This window comes from Triturus cristatus, chromosome 3_1 (genome assembly GCF_964204655.1).
Source record: "Triturus cristatus chromosome 3_1, aTriCri1.1, whole genome shotgun sequence".
Lineage (NCBI taxonomy): Eukaryota > Metazoa > Chordata > Amphibia > Caudata > Salamandridae > Triturus > Triturus cristatus.
In genome coordinates this window covers 146,552,439-146,573,725 of record NC_140583.1, presented here as the reverse complement: position 1 = coordinate 146,573,725, position 21,287 = coordinate 146,552,439, and the positions used below count along the sequence as shown (strand labels likewise).

The 21,287-nt window shown below is 43.3% G+C and overlaps 1 protein-coding gene across 1 annotated transcript in view; it reads right to left on the bottom strand.

Moving 5' to 3' along the window:
- NELL1 (neural EGFL like 1) overlaps window positions 1-21,287 on the bottom strand; it is a 3,594,225-nt gene that overhangs the window by 3,339,058 nt on the left and 233,880 nt on the right. The window contains exon 2 of the mRNA XM_085643606.1: window positions 17,602-17,730. Within this exon, the coding sequence (XP_085499732.1) occupies window positions 17,602-17,730 (129 nt within the window). The remainder of the gene's footprint in view (window positions 1-17,601; window positions 17,731-21,287) is intronic.

The following is a 21,287-nucleotide window of genomic DNA, read 5'->3' as shown; positions in this document are numbered from 1 at the left end:
GGCCTACCAGATCAACAATCCAGTTGAAGCCTTAAAGCAGCGCAACAGTTCTTCTGGTAGTGCTTCAGTTACAAGTACAGTATTGTTTGATTTCAGGGCTTCAAAAGTGCCTTTGATGTAGGGGTGACTCAAATCAGCTCTCTGAAGTGCACAAGTATCCCTTTCTACCCAGTCCTGTCTGCCAAGCTATCTGTAAGGGCAACCAGTCCTTTGCATGGGGAAAGGGTTTTGCCTATTTAAGTGAAGTGTTAGCCCTCCCTTCCATGCTGCCCAGGCAAGGCCATCAGACTGCAGATGTATGTAGATCGGTACTCAGACACACCTATCCTTCCTGTGTTGTGGCTGTCTAGACGAAATGCACAAAGGGTAGCTGTCACTCACCCCAGACATGTATTGGAGACAGGCTATCAGGCAAACAGAGCAGAAAGTGTAAAAAATGTCCACTTTCTAAAAGAAGCATTTCTAAAACACTTAACTTCAACTTCACCAGTGGGGAGGATTTATCATTACCATTCCAAAGATATGAAGAAACGAGAAGCTACTCCTCTCTGATCAGTAATTACAGTTTAAAAGTGTATTAAGGAATTCCCAATGCTAGCCTATGAGAGGAGTAGGACTCACAGTAGGGAAACATTAATTTGGGTGTTTGTCACTACCATGGCATGTAAAGAGTAAACACACATGTCCTACTTTTTACTTACATGGCACCCTGCCCTTAGGGTTACTTAAATGCCAAGTCGAAGTGGCAGTAGGCTGCACACACAGGCCCTGCAGTGGCAGGCCTGTGACAGATTTGAAAGTCTGCTTATGTGGTTGACACAATCAGTGCTGAGGCCCACTAGTCACATTTGACCTACAGGCCCTGGGAATATGTTATATCACTTTAGAAGGGACTCACTAATAAATCAAATTGGCCAGTCAGGTACACACCAATGTCACAACTTATCGGAGAATTACAATGGTGCTATTGCAAATTACTTTCTATTTTTGTGTGTTTTAGCATTTGAAAATATTACATTTTCACATATTTTCCAAAACTTTAGAAAGATTTAATAATGTAAAATATCCATATTTTCCTATTTAATAGTTATACCTGTTTATATTGTTCTATTAAATAATATAAATATATATATTTTGTAATAAAACTTTGTTGTCAATGTTAGAGTATATTTCTATAATGTATACATTTTTTATATTTGTAAATATTTAAAGGTATATGTATCTTTAGATGTATTTTAAAGTTAATTAGTTGTTTATATATTTTTTGAACATTCATTTTTTTAAATTTATGTTTCTATTATTTACTTCTAATAATGTTTATTACAATTAAATATATATATATAGATATAAATCTATCTCTCTATCTTTAGCTCTATCTCACTCTACGTCTCTCTCTCTCTCTATATGTATATATATATATGTGTGTGTGTGTGTGTGTGCGTGTGTATATATATACATATACATATATATATACATATATATTTATACATATATATATATATACACATAGACACATACATACTAGTATCAAGTTGATATTTTGGGCTACAATATTTTCGACTCATATTTTCTTACCTTACATTAAAAATATGTCAACGCAATATTTTGCTTGGCAATATTTTGACAATATGTTTGCACCAAAATATGTTTGTAGTCAATATTCTGCCCAGCAGCAGCTCTTTCTCACTGTCACTCAGGGAAAATCTAGTACAATGGGAAGCTTTAGAGAATTCCAATTCTAGTGCTTGAAAGAGATTATGTGTCACAACAGGAGTAACTCTGGTACACAAGAGGTGCGTCAGTGTTGTTTCGTCAGCACAGCCTTTATTGCAGCATTGGGTTGTTTATCAAACAAGAGAATTTGTCTGCATGACACATCTGTATGAGTGTTTTTGTGCAGACAATTTAAGAATCAGCCACTAATAAAGGAAGCATTTGTATTGAAAGTTCATGTATATAGAATACGGTCAAAGGGAATTTTGGCCATTAATGAAACAGACAGTTTTGAGACTCGCTCATTTCATTACCGCTGCAACTAGGTGCATTCAATGATGAGGGGTGGATAACGTTTACTCCAGTGCAGTCTCTCATCTGTATGGTTCAGCTGCCTGCTGAAGTTTTTTATATGAACAAAACAATGTTACCCTCAAACATACATGTTGTGGGCACGTGTTTGTGCAGCACATGAACCAACTTATGATTTCCAAAGATGCCTTGCCCTAGACAAGACTGGAAAGGTGGAGGTACCAGCTGACGAGAAATCAGGAGGATAAACTTTCAAAGTGAAGTATTATAGATGAGCCTTGGTTTGATATATAGATTGAGGTCACCAACGAGTGTTCAAAGGGTCCAGGATGCATTGCAGTACCATAATGTAAACAAAGAAAGGTTGTGACTCACTGACAGTATATGAGAGTGGTAAACCCACTTATATGTGATGACTGGGACACAATTTAAGACACCTACTGTAGGGCCTAGTAATCTCATGGTGAGCTGGCTGATAGTGGAAAGAACTCATTGGCTTATCATTGCAATATGCAGTTTGCATACTCAGAACTGAAACTGGGTATCCAGCTGACGTAGCAGCACCGAAAAGATTAGAAAAAATCAAATGAGTTATCTTATGCAAGATGACATTTTTGTAATGACAATTTCCAGAGGCTTCAATTCAGTTTAGTAGATACAAAACTGAGGAACAAGAAGTTAGACAGTCAATTCATTTTGGGACAGTGACTTCCAAGGATCCGTCAGGTTGACAGGCAGAAATGGCAGCCCAAGCTTCCAAAAATGTTTTTTACATAGGTTGGTGAGGTCTTTAAAAATAACAGATCCACTTATGCCATGGAGTAGCCAGGATTTCATTTGCGAGGGAGCGTGTCAGTCTTAGGCACCTGTTATCTACTAGGGGCCTGATTCCGCCGAACCCATGGTGGAGATGCGGTGGCAATCGGGATCCGCCACACCAGCGGTGCAACTGCTGTATTATGGGTATGGCGGTTGGAGCGTTTTGGGACCACCAGGGATCCGTGATCCCTGGCGGTGGGGTGATGGTCTGGGGAAGCAATATGCATGGCCGTGCCGCTGCGGCACTACCATACATATTGTGAGTGTCTCCACCACCAAAAGCCTTTTCATGGAGGTAAGCCCGCCACGAAAAGGCAGGCATTGGGGAAACAAAGGAGGCCCTACAGGGCCTCTGTTAGCCCTGTGCATGGGAGTGCATGCTGGGTGGCACATGTTGTGCCACTGTGTGAATGCACCCCTGTTCCTGCATGGCATGGACTGCTTAATCCATGCCAAGAAGGAACGTCCATTTGCAGTCCCACAGTGGTAGGGAACCTTTAAAGTGCACCGCCGTGGGACCGGCATGTCACCCGCCAGACAACGAAATGACTTGTAATCTGGTGGGCAGGCAGCGGTCGAGTTAAATGGTCCCAACGCTGGGCGCGGGTCTGGCGGCCCGCTCAGGACTGCCATGCTCGTACTTAGGCCTGCAGTCAATTGATTACATAAAGTATTAGTATGGAATTATATCAAAACATCTTATTCCGGCCCCTTTTACGAGCATTTCCAAGAATAATATAAAGAGGTTGATGGGGAAGAGTTAGGAGGTTGTACAGGAAGGTTTGCTAGTAATGCTCAACAACATGAATACTAAAGAGGTTCTGTCGTCCCTGCGACAGATAGGGATGCGTAGACTGACAAGCAGTGCAAATGCTGACGTGGTGGCATTTAATATGCCCATTAATTCTGACAGATGTTTCAAACATAACAATGTCCTTAACCACTCAATAAACGCTAACAGTGCACGAAAATATTTTGTAATAAATATAGCTCCTACCCGCAACAGTCACCGCCACATCACTGTATGCGGCAGGCGAGAACAGAACGCGGGGGGGATCCCTATCTCTGAGCCCGTTGACAGCGTGCAGGCAGAGCAGCGATGCAGGCGTTAGCGCCTGTAGCAATACAAGCGCCTTGGAAGTCAGTATATAATCAGGTGGGACACATACTATGATTATCAGGAAATCTTCATATCTTAAAAGAAATGTCTGTGCCTATGACGACAGTAAGGGAACAAATAACACCATAGAATCACCTGAGATCACATTTGACGTTCAGTTGTAAACAGAAATGTCAGCAAGATGACATGATTAGCCAGCAAGTGCTAGCAGTGTTGAGCTGGGCTGGTATTCACCCTACTTCAGCATCAACGAGATATTCGGGAGTTTGCATCGCTGATAGGACATCTCCCAGCAGTGCTGGCTCAGTCCTCAAGATGGAGATATCCTGGGCCATTGGAAGATATCTACACTTCACACAGGCAGCCTACAATGCAATGCATAACATTAAAAGGATAACAGGACGTGTCCACAGAATGGCAATTCACCACAAGCTGCCCCTGAGTGCTTCTGCCTCCGTTACGGAAATGGACTTCAGAAAGGGATTCTACTGAAGGGGGTGTTTGCACTCTTTGAGTTCAAGTTATACCAAATTCTGCGAAGGTGGTAACAAAGAAAACAATAACAGCCTTTTCAGGGTATTAACTGCAGATATATAAACAAGTGGAGGGAGACTTGTCTAGTCTCCGATTAATGTTTGAAAAGTCAGATGTTGGTAAAAGAGAAGCAATCTGCAGGAAAACAGAATCCAAAAGCCAAGGCACAGGAGTGGAACTTTTGCCCTCATGAGAGATTCTGAATAGGCCAATTTATGACTGTGGAGTGGGCTTAGAATAGGAGGACTACACTAAACTTACATTGTTTCAACAAGTATAGTCAATGCCAACAGGTCTGGCTTTTAATGAATGTTGTATGGTAATGTGAAGTATTACAAGTCAGAATCACAGGAATTGATATATATTTGGGTGAAAGGTAAGAACTACAGAATAATATTGGTGTAGGTTAAAAGGTCAACTGACCGCTACACTATCAACCAAAACTAAACATCCATGTATCCTAATGACTTTCCTCCTTCCATATTTGCTGAAAAACACCATAAATGATTATGTTATTTAAGACACTTTAGTAACATTCCACTGTCATGTGTGTGCACCAGAAACTGCAAGCTTAGGCAACTTCATAAGTAAATAAAATTATCACAGCTGCATGGAGGATAAGCACTTTCCCATTCAAAATATGTGCTCCTGGCTCCCCACATGTGGGCGGAGCCAAAGTCCTCATCTAGTGATGCTGAGATAATTGTCTGACAGCTGCACTGTCAAGCCAGACCATAAAAATGACTGATGCAAAAAAATAAAAACAGTAGTTAAGGAATGCATTCCCTCTTACATTTTTTTTTAATTTGTTTAATCATTCAAAAGCATCTCATTGGCTACTGATGTACTAGTAGCATTTTCTTTAATTTTAGCCCCGCAAGTTAGGTTCAAGGTCAGAACTCAATACAGCAATGCTATGCATTCTCTAAAACAATAAATCATGATAATTTCCCAGCTTCATCTGAGGTTTTCTTTTTCTTATACTCTCATAATCACCTTTGACAAATGTTCATCTTGGTAAAGTTGTTCCCAACATCTAAGGTTCTGCCATGTCATAAAGGAATTCCAGACTAAAGAGGCCAGTGCAGCGCTGGCTCCAGCAGAACTTTGGGAGGAGATAGGTTGGGCAAGGCCGGGAGGCAGCGGGGGTCAGAGGCAGGAGGCCAACTATTATCTAATTTAGTAGCCATGTTATGTATGGCTCCTCTTCACTCCTCTGCCTCTGCACAGCAGTTGAAACCGGGGCAGGTGATGTGGCTGGGCCATACATATAATAAGACTGAAGATGGGTTCTGAGTGACAGACTACTTGAGCTTTGATCCCATTGTTCAGGCTGATGTAATTCAAAGCCCCTCTTTGAAACCACTGCAGTTATTCTCGGTTCCCCAGCTGAAATTAAATATATTCACTATGGCGTCCATGGGAAGCCTCTGTTGTGAATAACAGATTCTAAATCAGGTTATTCATTGCAGTGATGGAGAAAGGAAAGCTGTTTCCCACTATTGCTAAATCACAGAAATTCCAGACTGCTCTGAGAGGGCTCTCCGATAGTCTCAGTGCACAATTTGTGCCAGTGTTTTCCGGTGCTTATTACCGGCACTTAATTCTCAAAACCGGCACTTATTCCTGACAATCCCCCACATGGTGGTGAATCTGTTAGTCTATTTTTGAGGAGATCTCAGCCATATATTGTTTAAAAATTTAATATAAACGTAAATTAGTATAAACATGCCTCATCCAGTCCGTTCTAACAGCTGTAGCGACATAGAATAATCAAACTGGGGATATTTATTGGAATATTTTGGTTATGAGGGTAACGTGGCGGTTGCAGGAGCCGCAGAGAAGTGCCATGAGATACACTGGGCCCTGGCACCTCTTTACTTTTATAAATTAAGCCCTGGAAAGCCTGTCTGTGCTGCACTGGCTCTAGCATAGCTTTTAAACAGAATGGAGTGGATGGTGAGTGTGGGTAGCAGGTGGCCAAGTTGTTTTTGGAAAATTTGAGACAGGGAGGAGAGGCCATTCTATGTAGGGCTCCAGCATTATCTGTTTGCCCTGCACAGCAGTTTAAAGTAGGGCAGACAATTTGGGTCGGCAGAGGATAACAAAGTCAAAGATGGATTTCAAATAAATGATAGGATTGTGTTTCAGCATAAAGTTCAGACTGACATCAGAGACAACTTGAGCTTCGCTCTCATTGTCCATTTGATGTCACTCAGGCCCCTGGATGAAAAAGCATCCTTGTTATGCACGGCTGTTCCCCTATAATTCTGTATTTTATCAACCAATTAAAACCTGAAAGAATTATTGTCTGGTCTATTAAACATGGATGGTCTACGCACTGGTAGATGAGAGACATCTCAAAATCAGCTCTTTCAGATGGCCGACAGTCAAGGTGTGAGAAATTGCTTCATGAAAATTTCCAAATTGAGGGCCATTCTCTCTTTTTTCTCCATCCAGCGCATGCTGCTAGTTTGAGGGGCAGCGATCAGATCCCACGTGAATTATAATTGCCTTCATAAAAGTATTGTTGTTCTGCTGATACTACAAAATAATGACCTGAGAAGTATCTCTGCACATTGGATGATATGATACCTTACATTCACTAATCTTCTGTACCAACTTCATTTATTTTCTTGAGTAGGCACTCTATATTCTTCCTACAGAGTCTTGTAAGTCAATGCAGTGTGGTTGACACCACCTATTCTCAGTCTGTTAGTTTATGGACTTCTTTTATTTGTATCTAAATTCACTCAACTACCAGCTTGTCTAGTTCATAGTTGTTCTAGCCCTGTTGACCACGGCAGCCACTATGCCTTTGCCGTTGTTCAGCAAACTGTCTCTCCCTAATACTTCCTTGAAACTTTGCAACACATACAATATTTTACAAGTGAATAGTGATTTATCCAGGATATATTTCCATGTTCAATATAGGTTTGGGTGAGTAAAGGCTCCCACAGCCTGTCCTGTTCAATGCAATCAGATGCCTTTGATTTTAACCATTGTAAATGTTAAGGCCTGCAAGAGGGACCTCAGTTTATGAGGTAGCCCATGAAGGTAATAGTCCAATGATCCGTATACAACTAAGATTTTGCCCGCCAATCAAGTCTCTCTCAGGCATACCTTGATTGGCAGTAAGTCATAATTGGCTGCGGACGAGGGATTCCCAAAAAGAAAAGCAAAACAGTCTTTCCATGCGCCAATTGCCTGAGAGAGCTCATGCAAAACGAGTAGCTCTACAGACGTAGCTGACATTGGAAGTGGATGAAAGAAAATCATGAAGCTAAGACATGCTCGGTTGAATAGACAAAGCTGAACCAAACACATTTGGAGAAGGAATATTGCACCAACCCCTCTTTCAGGAACAAGTGCTGTTATTTAGAATCCATATTGCTTTGTGAAGTGATGGAAATATTTAAGAAGGACAAGCTAATGTCTGGGGAATAGACAAGAGATCAGTGAACCAGTGGCCATTTTATAAGGCGTCAAGTTAAGCAGATTAGACCTTATTCAATTTGACTAAATTTGCAGTATGAATAAAGCAAGCAATATAGGTAACATGAGCCTGCACCCTTCCACCGAGCTTCTAACATGTATGTAGACTCCAGCGGATCCAGAACGCCTCAGCCAGACTCATCCTCGACATCCCACGAACCAGCCACATCTCCGGACATCTGAGAGACCTTCACTGGCTCCCCGTCAACAAAAGAATCACCTTCCGCCTCCTCACCCACGCACACAAAGCCCTACACGACCAAGGCCCGAGCTACCTCAACAGCCGAATCAACTTCTACGCTCCCAAACGCCACCTCCGATCAGCCAACCACGCCCTCGCCGCCGTCCCCCGCATCCGAAGAGCGACTACAGGAGGAAGATCCTTCTCCTACCTGGCCGCCAAGACCTGGAACTCCCTCCCGACCGACCTGCGCCTGACCCAAGACCACCTCTCCTTCAGGAAGAAGCTGAAGACCTGGCTGTTCGAGCAGTAGCGGCACCCCCCCCCCTCCCCCAGCGCCTTGAGACCCTACGGGTATGTAGTGCGCTCTATAAATGTCATTGATTGATTGATTGATTGATTTATTTCATCATTGATGTCCAAAGAAAGCCGAGAAATCTTAACCAGTCTAATTATTTGCTGAATGTAGACAATTGCATTTTGCTAGTTGTGCGGCTACCGAAACAACTGGTGGACTAACTACAAAAATGTGCACAGCCACAAAATCAAAAACAAAATACCAAGCCCACTTCACTCCATCCTCGGAAATCTGAACTGGTACCTTCTCCGTGCATGAATCACCCTCATACTCTTTATAAAACGGAACAGCTCTTCCTATGCAGCCACACCACAACAGAAAAAACACTACCACACGTGGCATCTCAAACACCATTTTACGCTGCAACAACACAACCTCATTTCAAACCTCTTGTTTTAGCGAATCCCCCCTTATAGGGAAGCAGTCCTTCTAACACGTAGCCTCCTCCACCTTGAACAATCTCCTACACAACAGAAATCCAGTGTGCCTGGTTTCTCCACTGAACCACACACAACATGAAATGTGCAGACCTTCATTTAGGTTTGTGTAGTATTCATACAAATATAGAGAAAATACCATCAGTGGCATCAAAATAGCGTGATCTCTATTGGTCAAATCCGTTACTACTGAAAATCAGTGCTACATATTGTATGGTAAATTAGACACCTTAAACGGAACATTATAATTTAACCATGGTAATACTTTACGCATGCCAAGGGGATAAATAAAGCCACAATTATAAATGTGTTCATATTGTTGCTTGTTAGAGCAGTACTATTAGATGTTTCTATGGAATTCCAAACGCAAGGAACACAACAACTATTACAAAACACATAACCTGTGTTTCAGATTACTTTGTATAGGAATTGGTAGATCAATGTTTCAAACTGTATATGAGAATGACTTTCTTTCCTGTTAAAAATGGATCCTAGAACATACAAGAGACATAGGGATCCCAAGATAGAATGCACCCTGCAGCAAGCCATTTTATGAAACATCTGGATAATGACCTCGCAAAATACTATAGAATTAACCAAGCTCAACATGACCCCATAGGTGCAGATAAAGTATAGTGTAGTGAAATTTGGAATGCTAGAACCACAGTACATCACTGATCTTCAACAATGTCCGTATAAATTAATAAGGTTGACGAATTGGCTATGCAACTTTAAAATGTACATTGACCAGCGAATATGGATTGTTATGGATTCACCGCGTAGTGATGACTTCTGTCGCCCATCCTCTTGTGTGCTCACAGACCCAGCCCCTCTCTCAAGGAATGCTGAGCAACAGTAGTGTTTTTAACATGATTTTTCTCAATATCATTGTTTTGTATTATAGGATGAATTGTAAGGGATTACGATTATCTACAACATTATATTTTTTTGCAGTTGATTAGAAGACATTTTGTGAGGAAGATATCAGGGTATTTGCCACTTTTGCTATATTTCAATAACTCAATTATGAACAGATTAATAACTTTGATTTTGCCTACTTGGGTGTACAGTGTTTCTATATACCAATATAGATTCATTTTGATTTACCAAGATTGAATTATATTCTGGTTTAATCAATATTGTTTAATTTATCAATGAGCCTGTATTGGAAATTACACACACACACACAATATAGATGGTGTGATAAGGAAGAGTATTAGCAAAGGAAATACGTTGGAGATGAAGGAAAGGTACTCCGGGCAGCATTCACAATGCACCGCATCTCCTGGGGAAGGGAGGGAAGAGGAAGATGCTCTGAGGGGAATACTCTCCTTTTGTGGTAACAACGCGGTGAGTGCGCTGGGAGAGGGAAGGAGGATTCGGTCCATGCCGGGAAGAGAGTGGTGGGGTATACGTGCTGTGTATTTACTGGGAAGAAAGTGGTGTGAAGGAAGTGCTTTAGAGTCAGAGGTACCTGTGGAGAACGCCAAACCTACAGAGCCCTATTACCTGATTCCTGACTGGACATGGTCTGCCTTGAGGAGAATATTTCTAATCCCACTGTCAAACCACTTGCTCTGAAACATTTACAGCATCAGCAGCTTTACCAGCACACGTGTTCTTGTTTGCCTGACTGGGCCCGCATCATTGAACATGCACTTTTATTCCTATGTTCTTCTATATCTTGTTGGCCTTACAACGCCCCAGTTTTGGTTCCCTGTGCCTTAGATGAGTATTTCCCCCAGCCAGCTTCCACTCTTCCTGCCAACTAGCCTTTCTTTTTTTTAAATCACTCACAATTGTCTTACAGATATGTTGGGTCGACGAGACTGCCCAGCTCAATTTATTCTAAAATAAAACATAGAGATACACCTCATTTAATTTTGAAGCACTCTTTTTCTATGCAGAAAATAATGCCAAAAAAAAGAAGAGAGGAGAAGAGGAAAGGAGAAGAGAAGAGAAGAGAAGAAAAGAGAAGAGAAAGCAACAAAGCTAAAACCAAAGCAGCAGGCAGGTGGTTGCTTCCAGTTGGCATATGTTCAGAAAATAATGGATAGCAATGAAGACGTCCAAATATAGAGCATCACCCCTCTCCCCCCTCCCATCGAGGGAAAGCCGGTGTTTTCGCAGCCCGTTCTGCCAATAATCAATCAGATGAAAGTATCCCAAGATGCCCTTGCTTTGGAGCGGGAGGATATTATTGTCAGAGCTCTAACAGGATACCTTTATGTGACATTTGAAAAACTGCGAGTTAATGCGGTTTTATTGAGACAATGCATCTAAATCGCATTCTAATTCACGCTAATGAACTGGCCGAATTAATAAGCGGCAGCTGATAAAGCAATAAAACCGACGAGCAGAGGCTGCCAGGCAGGCCTGGGCTCTGTGATTTTATTTGCAGTCTGCACAGTTTAGGCTACTCCCGGCTGCCAGGTGAGCTCTCGGGGGCTCCTTCCCCAGTCTGCACAGTTTGGGCTGCTCCGGGCTGCCGAGTCAGCTCTCGGGGGCTCCTTTGCCAGTGTGCACAGTTTGGGATACTTCGGGCAGCCATGTCAGCTCTCGGGGCTGCTCCTTCACCAGTCTGTACTGTTTGGGCTGTTGGGTCAGCTCTCGGGGGCTCCTTCACCAGTCTGCACAGTGTGGGCTTCTACGGGCTGCCGGGTCAGCTCTCGGGGGCTCCTTCCCCAGTCTGCAAAGTTTGGGCTGCTCTGGGCTGCGGGGTCAGCTCTCCGGGGCTCCTTCACCAGTCTGCACAGTTTGGGATGCTCCGGGCAGCCGTGTCAGCTCTTGGGGGCTGCTCCTTCACCAGTCTGTACAGTTTGGGCTGTTGGGTCAGCTCTCAGGTGCTCCTTCAGCAGTCTGCAGAGTGTGGGCTTCTCCGGGCTGCCTGGACAGCTCTTGGGGGCTCCTTCACCAGTCTGCACAGTTTGGGCTGCTCTGGGCTGCCAGGTCTGCTCTCGGGGGCTTCTTCACCAGTCTGCACAGTTTGGGCTGCTACGGGCTGCCGGGTCTGCTCTCGGGGGCTCCTTCACCAGTCTGCACAGTTTGGGCTGCTCCGGGCTGCAGGGTCAGCTCTCGGGGGCTCCTTCACCAGTCTGCACAGTTTGGGCTGCTCCGGGCTGCCGGGTCAGCTCTCGGGGGCTCCTTCACCAGTCTGCAGTTTGGGCTGCTCCGGGCTGCAGGGTCAGCTCTCGGGGGCTCCTTCACCAGTCTGCAGTTTGGGCTGCTCCGGGCTGCTGGGTCAGCTCTCGGGAGCTCCTTCACCAGTCGGCACAGTTTGGGCTGCTCTGGGCTGCCGGGTCAGGTCTTGGGGGCTCCTTCACAGGCCTGCAGACTTTGAGCATCCTCTCTGACAGGTCATCGATGTGCTCTTCTGAGCTCGGCAAAACCTCACCAGAAAATCAGAATACTGCCTTCCACTAAGGCGGTGTAGACGGTCGCAGCCTCGTCTAACCTCCGTGATTTCCAAGGTAGAATCGCTTATTTTACCTGCACAAAGTCTTTATTTTATCACACTATTTTAAAATCAGGTTTTCAAGGTGTTAGGCATTTAGATGTGAATTTATTTATCAGTGTTCTGATAACATACAGGTGAGAAGGGAGTCTGCGGAAATGTTTCTATAGACACCAAGTGGGTGTGTCGCTGGCCATTTAGCCTAGTAATCAGTTGGTGGTGACATTACTGCCCGACCTTCCAGGATAATTGGACAGTGGTAATCAAAGCCCTTATTGGAAGATAACAATGTGCCCTTTTAACCAGGTAGGTTTCATCAGGCATCATCAGCTGGAAAGGGTAAAATATCATGACACCGCTTGGTGTAATTCCCCTCCCAACATCAATAATGACACGCCTCTAACATCACCCAGATGAGGAAGCCCAAAATTATTTTACTCAAAGGTAAATCATTGCTAGTGTTGTAGGGCAGCAGACACTGTTGGCCTTGGCCAACCCTACGTATAAATTGAGACTTTCATAGCAAAGAGAAACCTGACTTACCGTTCCACCAGTTCTGCACTGATGTAACTGAGGGGCAAGCTGACAGTAACTGCGGGAATGACTAGACAATATGGTACTACCCTTTATACCAACATAATAACAACTCTAACTTAGTCATTTTTTGGTCTCGGCTGCAGACAGCTTTATCTGTGTGTCACAGACCTATTGTTTCCAATGCATCACATATTCCTAGAGTAGACACTGAGCCAGCCTCATGCTCCTGACAGGATGGCTTTGTTGTATATCACAGATCTTTGCTCTTGATTCAATGGCTTCCCTCCCTATTCTTGTATCTAACCCAGCCCGGAGCATTTCGGACTGATAATATTCTGATTGGATGAGTTGTATCCTCCCATTGCTGTGTTGAGGAGACTGCTTTTCTTTCCCTTCCGTCACTCAGTGGGAGTGTCTGTATTTCTTTGACCTCCTGAAATCACACACCCTCCACTTCTGTTTTCTTCTTCTGCTTTCTCCCTTTCCATTTTTCATGCATACCTGCCCATGCGTCCACGCAGTTTTGTACTCTTTGTATCTGTTGCTCCTCAGATTCACTCTTAAGCTTCAATTTTCTATTCTTTGCATTTTGTGCATATAAATAAAGAAGCAAAATTGAAAATTTTAAAAGTGTTCTGTCAATGTAAAGTAATTTTAAATTGGAGGCTTAACTTCGTATCCTCAGATTGATTCACCGGAGCAGTGAAATTGCATCAAATAGAATATAGTATTGATGATTAGTGGCCTCAAATGAATTAAGAAAATCTCCCGCCTTCCCAATCAAATACAAATTTTGAATTTTGTTTATTTTTGTGAATTAAATTAAATATTTCAAATTTTGAGTATTTGATGAATGTTTGCTTCTATATTTTTTGTGTATTGTTTTGCCAATCAAATCATCAAATATGTTTAGGCTGGGTTCCCCAGCTTCCAGTAATGGCTCAGTGGTGGTCCCAAAAGTTCAATATTGATTCAGTTGATGTCCTTTGGTTGCACTCCCCAACAACTATTGCATTCTGCAGGCCTACCAGTTGAGAAAAAGGCAGTGGGGTAGCCGCTATAATTCAGAAAGATTTACTATGCTCACTACACTGGACATCACCTCGGTGGATAACGTAGTTTTTAAACTGGACTCGGCTTTGGTACCTTTAATTTGCGTACTGCTCTATAGACCCCCTCAGAATATGCCACTTTTTCCCCAAAGATAAGATGAACAAAAAGCCTACTTAATTATTAACATGTAACATCCCCCTAACATATTAATGGGCATATATTAGATCAAATTAGGACATCCAACCTTGTAGTATCCACATTATTAGTGTCCCCCTTAACCTGGTCGGATCATTCCCTAATAAAGTTTGTGATTCGCAATACAATCATAGGCAAACCCCCAGCTAAAAGTGGGCTGAGGGCAAGGAAATTGAATAATATTAACATCAATGCCTTTTGCAGCTTACTAGCAAATACAGTTCCCATCAATCAGCCATCTGTTGATCTTAGTGCAGAAAATATCACAGCTTGGCTTACAGCAGCGAGTAACGAACCTGCCCCCTTCAGGATAATTAAAGCAGCAAGGAGCCATCAGGCTCAGAGATGGTTCTTTGAAGACCGAAACACTCAAAAGTTGGCCAGGCTCCACACTGAAAGGAAGTGGAGACGGAACTACTTACCTGATAAGAAAGATATCTATCTGGTTCAACTCAAATAATACTAGAAATCCATTCAAGCCACTAAGGCTAGCTACTTCTCTGCGAGGATATTGAACTCTACCAACAAACCAAAATATCTATTTTCAATTGTCAATGAGTTATCTAACCCTGACAGAGTTACAATAAAACCGTGCCATCCCAGTCACTCTGTAACTCCTTGAAAATATTTTTCATTGACAAAATTGCTAAGATTAAAACCAGCATTCCTGCTAGCCTGGCATATAAGGGCATGCCTATGGCCTCGAAGAACCCTTGCTCCTTATAAGTATTCACGGCGATCAGCAATGAAGCTTTTCTGGAACTCATATGCAGGCTTAAGCCTGGGTCTCCTGCCGACAGTTGTCCTCCTCATATCTCAAGAGAAGTGTTCACTGTAAATCCTGACCCTGCCCTCCTTCTTTTGAAGGAATCATTAATGCAGAGTTATGTTCCCAGAGTTTAAAAAAAAGCTTCCATAGTCCCCCTTCTGAAAAAACCTGGGGCTGACCCCTTGTACCCTCCTAACTATCATCCTATATCTCTGCTTCCCTATTTGGCTTTGGAACTGGAATCCCATGTGGTGAAATGCCTATATGTTCATTCATTGAACATTTGCAGCTTCTTGACCCCCATCAAGCGGGTTTTCGTCCCTCTCATTCAACTGAGGCAGTAATCCTAACTTTATTGGATGAATTAAGAAAGGACGCTGACAGGGGCACCCCTCAGGTCCTGGTGCTCTTAGATCTTTCAGCGATATTCGACACGGTCGACCATGGAATTCTGGTGGACCGTGACGCGGGACTTCAGGGTTCAGCACTTGACTGGATTACATCCTTCCTGGAAGATTGGTCCCAATCTGTTCGCCTATCTCATTTCATTGCACCTGAGGTGAAGTCTAACTGGGGAGTGCCACTGGGATTATCGTTATCCCCACACCTGTTCAATCTATACTTACTCCCTTTGATCAGGTCCTAAGGGGGGGAAATGTGAGCACATTTAATTACGCAGATGATCTGAAACTTATATTCACCATATACACCACGGCCGACTCCATCTTTGACTGTCAGTCTACCATGTTGTACATCAGCAATTGGATGAAAGGCAACAATTTAAAGCTTAATCCAGACAAAACTGAACTGATCCTAACTGGTAGTGCTCAGAACCCCTGGAATTCACGCTTTTTGGCCAACTGAGCTGGGCTCTTCACCAGTTCCATCTTCTTCATCTAAGAGCCTTGGGGTCACAATTAACAGTGACTTGTCTATGAAGCTTCAGTAGTTTCTACCAGCTTCTTCCAGTTGCGGAAGATAAGGAAAATTAGTAGACTCCTTACTAGGGAAGCACTGGTGCAGGTTATCCTAGCCCTGGGTATTTCCCACATAGACTACGCCAATTCTTTGTATTTCGGTTTGCCAATGTATCTAGTCAAGAAACTGCAGTTGGTGCAGAACCAGGCAGCTAGACTGATTTTCCACCAACCAAGCTGGCAATATGCCTCCCCTCTTATGCGGAAGCTATATTGTCTCCAGATATTACAACGCTGTGCCTTCAAAACTGGGTGTCTCATTTTTAAGTCTTTAGAGGGTGTTTGCCCAAAATTTGTCTCCAATCTCATCAAGAGACATATACCCACTTCCAGTTCTGCCCACATGAATCTACTTGTCATGACACTCCATAAACAGAAAAAACTAGGTGGCAGCAGATTTGCAGTGTTAGCTCCCCACTTTTGGAATGCCTTCCCCTATGGTATTAGATCCTGTACAGACCTATTTATATTCAGTAGACTCCTTAAGGCAAGGCTCTTTGTTCATGCATATGAGTAGTCTCAGGGCTCGGCTACTCCTATACTTAGCGCCAAGAAACCAATCTTTGTACGTGCACCCTAGACATAATTTTTAACATAACATAACAGCAGCTCCCTATGATGAATTTAATGTAGATTACACACAAAAGATGATGAGAGGAATCCTTGCAATAAGTTTAACCACTGCCAATCACTTGAGGTAGAATTCCAACCCACAATGTGGGTACCATGCTGAATGTGCCACTGGAGCCAAGCTACCCCCGACTGGCGAGCCCCAGTCAGGGCAAAACCGGTCTTGGGTTGCTTGTGTTCCTGCTAAGAGAGAACCTAGACTGGGTGTTCAGGCTGAACTATTTCTATTGGAGCAGGGAAAAAACTGATTTCCATGAGGCTGGATCAAAACTGAAATAGCATGATGAGCAAAAGATTGATAGATTTGAATGCTACACCGAGCGATTGCCAGTGGTCAGACTTATTGCAGGTATCTTCCCATCATCTTTTGTATGTTTGAATTAGCCACTGCGATGTCCTTTAGAGAGAGTTAAAGACTCTGTTTGGCACCTAATGCTAGACCACATCAGACAGTTTACATAGGATATGTTGGTGTGGATTCAGTGCCAAGACGTCTTAGTTGAGTGAATGGTGGATTCTAAAAGTACAGGCTGGGCCGGCACAGGTAAGAGCTGTACGGCAGTGTGGTGGGGTGTGGTGGGGGTAGGGGGGGGAAGTTGACAGGATAGGAAAAGTGAAAAAATGTATTAAAAAAACATACCTTGCGCTCACCGCATCGCCGAGTCAGAGATGCGGTGAGCGCAAGGTAAGTGGTCTTATTTATTTGTGTATTTCATTTTACCTATCCCGTCATCTGTCGACTTCCCCACCTGCCCCGCTACCATCATGCTGCTCTTACCTGTGCCGGCTGCGCCTGTAGGAGTAGCATAATAACAACAAAGAACGCAAAAAATCATGGAACAACATTTCAAATACTAGGCACATAGTGAGTAAGCCTACACAGCATAAAAATGATTCATATTTACTAAAGATTGTTCTCACAAATGCTAATTATTAAGCCAAGCATGAAGTCTTCTGTACGGTTCTTGAGATGTCTTGTTTAATGTTTAAGAATGGAAAGAAATCGTTGCCATTTACCTTGGAATAAAAATGCTTTGCTGCCGTTGTGTAGTCCTGGCACCTGGGTAACTCCCGCTGTGGCATTGGCTAGGTCCAGCTCTGCGATAATATCAATTTGTAAGTCGGGGTCTGTGCCAAATCCTAAAACTGCAAAAAAGAAAATGATTTCATGTCACCAGCACTTTTTAAAACAAGGAAAAAAAGCAACTCAGCAAACAAATTCAGAATCACTAATGAAAAGAGACTGCAAGCTTTTGGTTGACAGCTATATCACTAATTAAAAGGGCATATACTGAGAGGGGGAACCGCGCATCCTAACTAGATTTAGCAAGAAGAAGAATATGTTCAGATATACTCAGAAAATTAGAAAACTGACTCTTTGGCCAAAGACCATCCTGTATAACCAGAGTATAAAGTTTGGAGATAGACAGCCAATCAAAATGTTTCTTTTGTGGGCTATAACTACTTGTAAATGCCCTCTTGGGCGTTTTGCATGGTATTGGTTGGCTCGGGTACACAATTACAGCTCTCTACTTTCTCCACAACATCCCCAAATGCTCACTTAAACTTATCTCATTTGTTTCTCCACTAGTGAAAAGAGAAACTCCATTTCATGAGATATTTCAGAAAAACAGCACCTCCCCTCACCCGTGAAGATCCAGCCCTCCGTTGAGATGTGATGGAAGCTTTCTGGTCTTGGAGCCCCCAGTAACAATATTAATGAACTGTCCTTACATAATCCTTGCCCACCTATCACTGTAGGTTACAGAGTATCATAGTAATCCTCAGTGGGATGTGTAGGAATCCAACTCATTTTGCGAGGGGCAGTCTCATAATTTTCCAGTAGTCCACGACCTCGATATCCACCAGATCTGAAGTCTGGCCAGAGCTTCAAGTGTGCACCTCCCTCCTTCTGGCCATTTGTCTCCTAATTCTGGACTTTCAGCTTGGCAATGGAATTCAAGCTCAAGACAATCTTCAATGCATGGGGTGCATGGCGGGCACCAGCTTTTCCCAATTTAAGCAGCTCACAATTTGTGTCCTGAACCCCTCCCCCACCATCTCTATATCGTAAGATTGGTTCACCGCTCAAAGCCAGGAAGTCTGGATTCTTTTTATTCAATGTTTATATCTTTCCTAGCTGCTGCACTCTGGATCTCCATTGTAATCACAAGAATCCTAAGCATGCCTTCACTTTGTCTGAGCTCTACCATCCCTTGTGAGTCGGCCTCAAAGCTCTTTGGTTCTCTTTTTTCAACTTTGGTGTCTTTAGTCAGGATATATTTATTTATCAACTCCTCTAAAAAAAATAAAAAATAAAGAAGGTTTTACTTTCCCAGCTGCTTTTCCATCTTGCCATCAAAATTATAAAAACACGAACCAATACCCTATACCTAAAAAGTATCTTAAGTTTTCTCTACCACTGAAACTCATAATTGGACTGCCTTGTATGAGAAAGTGCCTCTTTTTTGTGTGGTCACGGCCATTTTTTGTGGCATGATGCTGCTGAGATTTTTAACTCTGAACACCAGGGAACTGCTTGTGCTCTGATCCCAGAACATGTTGAAGTTTGCCAACACCAAATTGGCATATTTAACGTTCCTATAAGGCCATAGCATGTGGTGTCCAAAATATACAATGTATTAACAGAATGCTGAACAATGTCATACATTCACACCAGTACAGAGAGCTGGGCTTAAATCTATTGTTTTTTTGCTCCCCATGCCATTCCAGTATTAACCCAACCATATGCAAATCAGTCTTTACTCTGCTCCCCATGGGAACAGTCCAGCCCGAACTGCCAGGCCAGGTCCTCCCTAAACTGGAAACAAGCATGCTATGACTAGTTTTGGGGCATCACCCCTCCTCAGCAAGACTAACCAGGCTAGCTTGACTCCAGTGGCATGGAGAGCACGGGACCCACGTCTGGGCATAACCATCCCACTTGGGGTGACAAATGCAATAAGAACAATGGCCCACTAGATTCAACCTATCTGGCTGATGTGGGGTGATGCCCAGGATGCTTGTTTCCGGTCCAGGGAGAACCTGTCTAGGTGGTTCTGCCAGTACTGTTCCCATGAGGCACAAGGTCAAGACTAATTTGTATATGGCTGGGTCAAAACTGGGGTGGTGTGGTGAGGAAAAGAAGGATGGATTAAACCCAAAACCTTGTGACTGGGGGTGAATATTTGCATTGCTCAGCATTCCATCCATCATTTGTTCCTTTTGCTCTTGTCGCCCTATGTGCACCTGGTATGCCCAGACGTGGGTCCCAGTTCACTGTGCCACTGGATTCAAGCTGGCCTGGAAGATATGGGGTGATGCCCCCAAACTGGTCCCAGGTTGCTTGTTTCCGGTCCAGGGAGGACCCGTCTTGGCAGTTTGTGCTGGACTGTTCCCATGACTGATTTGCATATGGCTGAGTCCCAGCTGGGGTGGTGTAGTGAGCAAAAGACCGATGGATTAAACCCAGATATTTGTGACTGGGGATGAATGTTTGCATTGTTCAGCATTCAGTCCACCATTTGTTCCTTTTGCAAAATACATCCATGGCATGGAAAGTTAAATGCCACTTATGGAATACAGCACGACTGTATGATCAGGCCTCCCACTGTAGCATGTTTAAAACCTGCAGCCCAACCTGGCAAAACAAAACCTCTTTTCAACAGGAGATAAGTCTTGTAGCCCACAAGGGAGGGTTCATGATGTTAAAATGTAGGACATGCAGAAAGTTAAAGTGAACATGTTGTTACATTGACTAGCTCCCCAAAGCTATTTTCACTGAAGCAAGGCTTGCTGGCCCACGGAGAAATATTAGGAAGTGATATTAAATATTAATTCTGCTACCTCTGGATTGGGACCAGCGAGAAATATCATTAAACAATTCTTTTTAATATTTATTAAAACCTAACTCAATAGTGATTTCGAACTTTTAATAAATATTAAGAAAAAATAGCTTTTAGAAAGTTACTTTTTCCAGTCTGAAGTCCCTGGAGACTAATTTGCATCTGCCCACCAGCAGTAGCCCAGTCAGAACTAATGAGGTGTAAAAACTGCTCTCAAGGCAGACACACTTGCTTGGGAGTGGGAAGGTGTTTTCCTTTCCTCTAGCAGGCAGTTGGGGCCATACAGAAAAGTACTTCAAAGTGGTCATCCTTATCATAGGCAAATATTAGGTGACACCTGTAAAGGCCCGAGCTTTTGTCTTCCGAGTCAGGGAAGACCTATCTCCAATCAGGGGAGAGCCTTCCCGAGGACTGGTTTGAAGTGACAAATAAGGTTGGGGCACTGCTCTTTACCGTGGACACCTCTCTCGGTGGGCACATATGTTCCTCACAGAAACGTTTTCCCACCTTGGATTTTAAGAGTGAGGTGGGATTGTTTGCAGTATGGTAAATAAGAACTGCTGCAAAAGTAGGTAGGGCTACCCTTGCAAACTTTTGACCCATTGGTTATAGCAGGGCCAGGAGTCCCCCCTACTCATCACCTAGTGCCAGGCATAAATATGGCATCCCCAGACACCCACTTCAGAACACTTTCTGGATATGTGGTAGAACAGAAGTGACTGCACTCATTCTTTTTGAGCTGAGAGGATTCCTGAAAGACTGGACATGCTCACCCTTGAAACCAGGACAAAGAAATAGACTCAAAGAGTCAGTTGTCTGACCTGTTGTATGACTACAGGGCTACCAAAAGCTACAAGG